The sequence below is a fragment of the Octodon degus genome, unplaced genomic scaffold (genome assembly GCF_000260255.1).
Source record: "Octodon degus isolate 3935 unplaced genomic scaffold, OctDeg1.0 scaffold00025, whole genome shotgun sequence".
In the NCBI taxonomy this organism is placed as follows: Eukaryota; Metazoa; Chordata; class Mammalia; order Rodentia; family Octodontidae; genus Octodon; species Octodon degus.
The window spans coordinates 18,507,727-18,517,107 of NW_004524601.1; the positions used below are offsets into that span (position 1 = coordinate 18,507,727).

General features: G+C 41.3%; 1 protein-coding gene across 1 annotated transcript in view; it reads right to left on the bottom strand.

The window, feature by feature from the left end:
* Ppp1r1c (protein phosphatase 1 regulatory inhibitor subunit 1C) overlaps positions 1 to 9,381 on the bottom strand; it is a 176,367-nt gene that overhangs the window by 57,408 nt on the left and 109,578 nt on the right. Inside the window, exon 5 of the mRNA XM_004628639.2 lies at positions 1,432 to 1,469. Coding sequence (XP_004628696.1) covers positions 1,432 to 1,469 — 38 coding nt within the window. The remainder of the gene's footprint in view (positions 1 to 1,431; positions 1,470 to 9,381) is intronic.

The following is a 9,381-nucleotide window of genomic DNA, read 5'->3' on the forward strand; positions in this document are numbered from 1 at the left end:
TCTTTGTGCAAACAGAAGATTAATGGTGCTCAAAGCCTTTATCAACATGTTGGTATTTACCTGACAAAAGAAAACCATTAAAAAGTAAAATGTTCACCCAGCTGCCAAATGCCTATCAACCAAGCAAATAGTACAAACAAATGCCTCTGAATCAAAATGCTTTGGTCTGCCACAGGTGCAGGTGGGGTGACTACTGATGCTAAGCGTGTGACTGAATGACATTTCTGGGTACTTCTATTGTTCCCATCATGCCTAGTTGGTTTTAAGAAACAATCACCTCTGGAATTTCTTTCGTATCTTCGACATACATGTTCAAAGATCGAGTATCAAAGTAATTACAGAAAAGTGCTTTTGTATTGTTTACTAACAGTATTAAGCCTAGGTGATAAAGTACTTCATATTTAAGTAAAACCTTAGCTTTGAGGGAATTTTGTGTCTACATCTCACTAAATACTTTTAAAATCTTGTGAGATAAAAATTTGATATTTTTCCTTTCCACATGTTCCTCTTTAGGTATTGCTACATGACCAATCATGTGCTTATGGGATTTAATTCTTAAATGCTAGCCAATATTTGCTGCATGTCTGAGCACAAGTTTGCTCCCATCTTTGTTTTTGTTTGTTTGTTTTTGTATTTTTTTAGGGAAGGGACTACAGGGTATTCAGGATCTCACTACTAGATCAGACTCATAGTGACCTGCCTGTTTACAGCATCCCAAGAATTGGGATTATAGGTACGTGCCACCATGCCCAGTCTCAATTGCTGTGTCAGCTCACCCCAGGGAATCGAACCCCCAGCCCCTGTGCCTGCTTGCGGGTGCTTTAAACCACTGAGCTATTTGGCCTGCCCTTGCTCCCATCTTTGTACCTCCTACAATCTGTATTACTAGCTCGCTCAGCCTTCCTGAGTCTCACTTTCTGATCTCCCACATGAGGGTACGGAGGGGTAAAAGATGGCAAGGTTCAGACTTCTGCTGAGTATGTCTCTGAATACATTTCTTGGTGAGCCTATTAGATCTGGGCAGCCTGGTTTTGGAAGAGTTCATCCCCCCAGATTCTGGTTTTGGGGTTTGCTTCAGCTCCACACCCTAGAAGACCCTTTAAGAGGTGACTACCACCGCCTGCATGTCCATGCTCCAAGATTCCACCATTGCCAGGTGCCCCTGGAAACCCTTCACTAAGTTATTTATACTGTGTCTTGCCACTAGGAATAATGATTCATTTTTAATATTTGTGCAGAGCTTAGCATTTCATAGAGAGTCACAGAATCGAGGTAACCTAGAGGCAGAGATTTCAAAGACCCCATTTACTATTTAGTCAGAAAAAAACAACTTCTATGTCACAGTTGCAGTCATATCCTATTTTATATCACATCAAATCAAGGTGATCATCTTCAATCTGAACATATTTATACAAAACAGAAGAAACTTACTTCTCCCTGTGTGTTGGTCACCCGCTTGTCATCTATTTCTGAAAGAGAAGTCAGTATAATTTATTAGAAATGTGATACGTGCCTTCATACTATACATGTGAATATTTTCAAGCACATGCATCAAAACAATTGAATAGCTGCCCTAAACTGACATGGCCATGGTGGCTTGGAGCCAAGGAGAGAGCAACAGGCTGGGTGGTTTCCTCCTGAGAGAACTTTCTCACACAGGTCTCACAGCAGGTGGTGGGTGAAGCATCTCCTTCTTGGAGTCCTGAGTTCCCCGCCTTCCAGCAATCAGGGGCAATGAGTCCTGGAATCGAGGTTGGTGTCAGCAACCTTACAGCACTGAGTTAGGAACAACCGCCTTTCCTTGGAGACACTGCCACCGCCACTGTGTGCTGACTCTAACCTCCATTGGATCCTTCAAGTTTGTCACTAACGAGACCCAGCCTACTGTCTTACTCAGCCTTGTCGCCACAGATCCAGAGAGCCAGCACCTCACCTCTGTGTGACTTAGACAGAACCAAAGCCTCTGTCCAGCACTTCTTTTTATGTGTGCAGGTGCCTTTCACAGTTGTGTGCAGGGCTGTGGGGCAGAAGTGTGGAGCACAGGGGCTCACGCGCACACCCACAGAGCAAGGGCATTCAGGGCTGGCTCATTTCCTTCCTCCTCATCAGCTTCCTGGAGATTCTGCTTCTTCCTTCCTGACCCAGCTATCCTTTCCTGATCTTTATCCCAATCTAAATGACTCATCCTATGATCTAAAATAGCTGAGGAGCCATCAATGAGCATTTGCTTCAAGACAGCAATATAAATACTATACTCAAAAAATACTATATACATCATGGGTAAAAATGTTAACTGTATGCATGGTATTTTTAAGAGTATTTCTAAGGGTAGATCAATATAAATGGAGACGTGCATATACATTCAGAGGAAGTTACCTACATGCTGCCTGTGGGTGTTTCTGAGTGACTATATAACACATTTCTGCTTTATCTTTATCTTTATCTGTGCTAAATGTCTTTTTGTATAATAAATACAATTAGTCTATAATTTACAAAGCAATATATACATATAATGTATCTCCACACATACTAAATTTTTAAAATATATTTGTTTTTTATTGAGAAATAAATATGAATGAGACAGTTTTACAGCTGATTAATAGGACAATTTTGATAGTCAATACACTGTACTTTGTTATCTTCTTAGTGGTTATCCATAGTACAAGAAGCAGACAGGATATTCTATCCAAACACTGTCAGTATACCTCTTTCTTCTCATTGAGTTAAGCGAAAGTAGCTGTAAATTTATCCTATTTTGTATATATAAATACAAAATGATCTTTCCTTTGTATCCTTTTTTTTTTGTCCTGTCAGAGGTGAATATTCTATTGGAAACTAAATACCAAAGGTGTTTGAATTCAACTAAACAATCTAACACTGTCTAGCAGTCTATAATATTAGTGGGTTATCCTCAGAGTTGAGCCTTTTACAGTTCATCGTATTAACATGGATTTACTTTATATACCTCATTTTTATACTTTTCTGCTGGATGATTAAGACCAAGATATAGCAAGACCTATATACCCAGAGATGTAACTTTTGTTTCTGATAAGGTCAGCCAAGTACTCTCAGCATTTATCCTGTAGCCCTGTACTGCCTTTTGTACATCCTTTTGTCAGAGTCTCACATGAGGATGAGTCACAGCCATTGCTTGACCAATTTGCTCTCTGTGAAAGCCCGAGAAAATGTTTTTTCTCTCCATGTGACTCTCCCCAGGCATACTAAAATTTTTATGCAAGTCCAACCACATTTGACCAAAAGGGCCAAGCAGTTGGAATAGATAGCATATAGAACTAGCATGTAGTTTGAGAGCTTGGTTGCTATACTTTTAAAACTTACATAACTAGGTGAGGAATTTTGTCATCGTTAGCTAGGAAAGGACAGACAGGAAGCTAGTTAATTGTGACACCAACAGCAGTTGTTTGATGGAATGACGACAGGTATCGGTCTCACCATTACACAGCTATGACTATATCAACCAGAAGAGTTCTGACCGTGAGAAATCTGTCACAATCACATTTTTTATTGAATCTCCAGTACAATCTACTCTAAAAGTACGTGCACGGTGATCAGTTGGGTGCTTAAGTTAATAGCTGATTTATATTTTAGGGGCTTTTAAGATTCAACCTGGGACTTCTAATCTAGTGTTTCAGCATAAAATGGGCCCAATCAAACAGTTTTCTACTTTTTCCTTCTAATTACAAGACAAATTAAATAGTGCCTTCCTAAGGCAACTATGAGAACTTGACTTATTGTACAATTTGATGAAGAGGGTTTTTTTTTTGTTGTTGTTGCTGTTGTTGAGTAATAATGACTTAAATCAAGTATTAATGGTATAAAAATGACTGAGAACACTCAGTCCTGTGTTCTTTTCTTGAGATTGAAGAGTGAAGATAAAGTGGCCTTTAAGTCAAAATGACTCAACAAAGGCACAGGGAAGCCAAGGGTAGAGCAGAGTGTTCTTGAGACTCACTGGCTTTAATCCATTTGTTTTCCCTTAATAAAATATTGTTAAACTAGAGAAATTAATCTTTTCTGCCTCCAAAGTACCTCACACAAGTATACACACATACACACAACCACACACTCCTAGAACACACTCCCAGGGAACAAGGAGCAGACACAGTGTTCTCTCTAACTTGCACCCTGGGTGTTATCATCAAAAAAGGAGCCCCACACAAGCATATCTAAGTCTTGCTAACACTTCGCACTAAGACATCAAAATATTTACGATAGGTTCATGTTCTCATCAGAGCCTCAAAGATCATGACTGCATGGCAACTTCAAGAGTATTCAAGGGCACTATCTTCCCTGTGAAGTATAAGAATAGATTCCCGAGTTCAAAGATGTTTGTGCTTTCCCATGAAAACAGAAAAATTATACTGCCTTGAAGCAGAGATAACTAAATCCACTTGTTAACTGATGAGAAGTTAGCTGATGATCCAAGTCTTCCAAGCCAGACTGTTGTATTTATTCTAGCTTTATCTTATCTGTAACTCTCCCTCCCTCAAGAGCCATTTGGCATGGAAGACTAAATTCCTTTCTTTGGGAGAAAAATGTAAACAGTCATCTAAGTATGATATTTGAAGGGATATTACCATCTCTGGAGATGGAAATAGAGACATAAATGTTATAGAAAGTTTTAAGTATTAATGACAAGTTAGAAGGCTTTTAGTATATTTAAATGCATGGAAGGAACTGGGTGAATTCAGGGTCTTTGTGGGTGTGCAGAGATACCAATAATCTACTAATTTTAGAAGTGGCAATTGTATCTCATCAGACTTTCAAAAACTAGCTGTAATAAAAAAATAAGAGCCCCAGTAAATGAAGATTAAGAGTGGAAAACGGGAATGATCTACCTCAGAAAGTAAAGTCTCTGAGTTATACTGGAGGGAGAGCTATATAAATTAAGAAATGGGCAGAATGTAGAGCTCTAAAGATAAAGCCTGAGAGCCGTGGTTGGGGTTGGCCGGAAAAAGTGCACGTTGGAGATGAGCACTGGGTACATGCAGGGTTTCCAGTGAGGGCTTCCACTCAGCTGTGATGGCCATGCACAGGCCATTCATCTACCTTGCCTTCAGGGTATTCTTACATGAAACAGGAAAGAGGATGCACACTAATTCTGATTCTGCCAACCCAATTTCCTCATAAGTTTGTTTGAGGAAAGAAAAAGATGAAGAACTGGTGACAAAACTGCCTCCTCTTTAAGCTCCAACTGAACCTATTGACTTCCTTACGAAGAGTACTGTGTGCAGAGGGAGGGGGAGATGAGCAGCTCTGTGGTGAGAAGACGTGGCCCATTTTAATTCAGCCAGGTGGCCAAGTTCAGCGTCACCAGCCAGGGATTGTGTTGATGGCATAAACCCTTGGTATGATGTGATAAAGATGGCTGTGTGCCTCAGAGACCTCCTTTGCCAAATACCTTAAGCCCAATCCTGTCAGGAGAGGAACACTAGACAAATTACAATACAGGGATATTATATAATGTAATGTCCTACCACCCCCAAAACTGTTGAGGTCAGGAAGACTAAGTCAAAGGAGGAATGACAGCGAAATACAGTAGGGTGCCTTAGATAGGATTCTGTGAGCCATAAAGGACATTCAATAAAAATTAAGGAAATCTGAATAAACTATGGACTTCTGCTAATAATAATATATTAATATTCATTACAACAAGGGAGGAGTTTGCTAAGATAAGGGGAAACTATACCTGCACAAGCACTCAAGGTATCTTCTGTTCAATATTTATGTAAATCTAAAACTTTTAAAATTATTCTATTTTTAAAAACTTAATCAGAAAGAAGAATAAATAAGCATTAACTGTGAATAAAAATTATCTTAAGAATGTATTTTTGTTACTACCATCAGGGTTCTCTGTATCATTTGAGGAACATGAGTCATTTTTAGAAAGCACTTAATGTAGCCAAAAACAAGATCCTGGAACCAATATTGCTTTTAAAAATAGTACATAGAAACAATTGAAGACACAAAGGAAAAGGTAGGAGTAAGTTTATAAAGATAGCTCAGTAGAAGAAGTGCTTGCCTGGCAAGCACAAAGGCCTGAGTTTAATCCCCAGTTCCATAAAAAAAGAAAAGAAAAAAGAAAAGATTTTAAAGTGTAGTAGAATTCATTGAAAGCTAATTTTTTTTAAGCTTTATGTATCCATTTATTTGGTACAGGGTCTCCTGTGCAGCTCAGACTCATAATGATCCTCCTAATCGGCCTCCCAAGCACTGGGATTACAGGCATACGTCACCACATCCTATTTCAGTAGCCAGCATGGCCAGGAACCGACACGGCATGCAATACCGGGAATCAAACCTGAGTCCTTGCACTTGCCAAGCAAGCTCTTAGACCATTGAGCTATCTCCCAGCTGCCCTGAAAGTTGATTTAAACAGATATGTTAATGCAAAAAATTCAGTTAACTTATTTCAAAACCAGCCAAAAATAATGAGAACACACTGATTTATTTACTGATTGAATATGGATGGATGCACAGATCGCAGTACCAAGGTACAGACTGCTGCTAACTTCTATTTGATCACACACCCCCAGCAGCCTGCGGCCTCAGCGAGATTACCCCACATTTGCAGCCTGCGGCCTCAGCGAGGTTACCCCACATTTGCAGCCTGCGGCCTCAGCGAGGTTACCCAACATTTGCAGCCTGCGGCCTCAGCGAGATTACCCCACATTTGCAGAATGGCTCTTTGCTCCCCGCCTGCACAGCACTGCTCAGGGCCCTCTCAGACAGCAACTCCTCTGGCAAATCTTTCCCAGGTTGCCTTCCCTCAGCTCCAGGGGAAGTCATTCATCCCCCCCCACCCACTGCATTTCCTGGGGGGCTGAGGAGTCAGAGAGCCCCCGACCGACACCCAGTGCTCATCACCCTTCCGTGTCCTCTGCTCACCCGCAGTGCAGGGCTCAGCCTCTGAGCGTGACCTGCACATCCCTGCCCGGCTCCCAGGTGGCCTTCACCACCAGCCTCTGTCTTATGGGCATTGCTTAATGTCCATGTTTGAGAAAACACCATCTGTGTGCTGCATCTTTTTATTGCAAAATCCAATGGGAGGAGGACAATTTGCTCAGAGTAGGGACAAAATAAATACTTCTAATAAATAACTACTTGATTTGCAAACAAATTAAAGCAGAAGCCATCACTTCTAGCTTTAAACCTTGCTTTACTGGCTTCAAGGTGATGCTATAGATGCTCAGATTCTCATAAATATGCCTCGGTGGTTCAAAAACTCTTAGAAAATACAGATGTGTGACTTTGCCCTGTTGTTTCTAGAGACTAGGAAGTCATCCGGATCATGAACAATATACATGAAAAATTTAAAGTAAGTGGTAAAGTCAAACAGCATATTCTTCTATAGAAATCAGTCTCAGAAACTAGAATCACAGACATGAATGATTTGTTCAGGATATTTGCTGCAGAAGAGCTCTGACCCTTATGCAGCGTGCACTGGTAGGGTGAGATTTAATTTCTTAGTACAAACTAAAAAGATGCAGACTTCTGATGAATTTAGATAGCGAAGGTCACTTGACCTTTTATTTCAGGCAGTTATTTTGGAACTGTGAGGGGAAAAATATCAGCTGAGAGGAAACTGGAGAACTTTTAATAAAAATAGAGCTGTAAATCAATGCTCTGAAGACTTCTCTGCTCCAAAGCAGGAGCAGTGACAGGTTATGCATTGAAAAGAAATGACTAAGATGAAGTCAGCGTCAAAAGCAGGCAAATGTCCCCATGGTCCATAAACACAAGAAAAGTAAAGTGCACTCAGCAGAAGAGACTGTGGGTGTCTAAGACTTCAGCTCTAGGAGCCGGCAGAAGCAGCTACAAACCCATCCCGAATTTGTGCTGGGCCAGACCTCAGGTAAAAGGAGAGGCAAGAGCCCGGTTTGCCTCCTAGAACCAGAAGCAGGGAGCTCTGTCGCCTGCCCTTAGAAAAGGCACCACGCTGTGTACGTGGACTGGAGGAAGAAGACCGAGTGGGAAAAACCACCTGGGCTTGGTGACTGCTTCCACAGTGAACTTTTCTTTTTCTTTTTCTTTTTTCCCCTGTATTTAGGACAGGGTCTACAGGTTCGCACTATGTAGATCGGACTCATAGAGATCCTCCTGTTTTCAGCCTCCCAAGCGCTGGGATTACAGGCGTGCACCACCCCAACCAGTCTCAATCCCCTTTTCAGCATGCCCTGGGGGTGGGACTGGTACAGCACACTAGGGACCGAACCCTACCTGCTGTGCTCAGCCTAACTAAACAGGTGCTTTAGCCCGCTGAACTATCAGGCTGGCCCACCACAGTGAATTTGTAATCAAAAAATAAACTTTTTACAGAAAAAACATTGCCAAGAGTGATGGGATTAGTATTTTTGAAGTGAGGAAGAGTATTTTGAGTGCCTGGATGGGGATTAATGGCTATGTACATTTTATGATAGATTTTTAAATTTAAGCATTATTCATATTTTTATGAGACCTCGTTGATCAACTATTTATAGCAACTTCTGTCAAGGGAAGAGAGTGCAGTGTACCCTCACCTACCCTGTTCATAGGATCTGGCATCAAAAGACTTGGGGCTCTAACCAAAGCCCAAATGGCCACAAAAGGCAAGCATTCTGAACTGATTCAGAACATCAAGGCAGCTGAAGACACTCTGACTATGAGGCCTGCTTCAGAGAGGAGCTGGTGTACGTGTGATCGAAGTGATGGGGAGGATATGTGTGTGTGTGTGTGTGTGTGTGTGTGTGTGTGTGTAATAGCATGTCTTTTACTGTAAGATTTTTACACTTAAAGACTACCATATGACTGGTGAGATAGCTCAGTGGACTAAGCACCTGCCTGTAAAGTGCAGGGTTCAGGGTTCAATCCCAGGTACTGTATGCCGCACTGGCCCCGCCCCTGGGTGCACTGAGCCAGCCACCGAGTCCAGGCATGGTGGTGCATGCCTGTAATCCCAGCACTGGGGATGTTGAAAGCAGGAGAATCAACACAAGTCTAAGCTGCATGTTGAGACCATGCACCAAATACATAAAAAGAAAAAAAAAAAAGACTACCATAGTTTTTAAATTGTCTCTTATAATAGTATATTAACTAAAATTCACAAAAGAGATATTCGTTCCACAGTAGTATAGATAAGTCAAAGTGGAGTTATATAAGCTGGGTATGGTGGTGCACACCTGTAACCCAAGCTGCCCAGGAGCCTGAAGTAAGGAGATTACAAGTGTGAGGTTAGCCAGAGTAGCTCAGTACAATACTCTTTAAAAATAAAACTTTACGGGGCCTGGGAGATGGCTCAGTAGAATAAGTGCTTCCTTGGCAAGGGCAAAGGTCTCAGTTCAGTCCCCGATCCCACAAAAAAATAAATAAATAAATAAATAA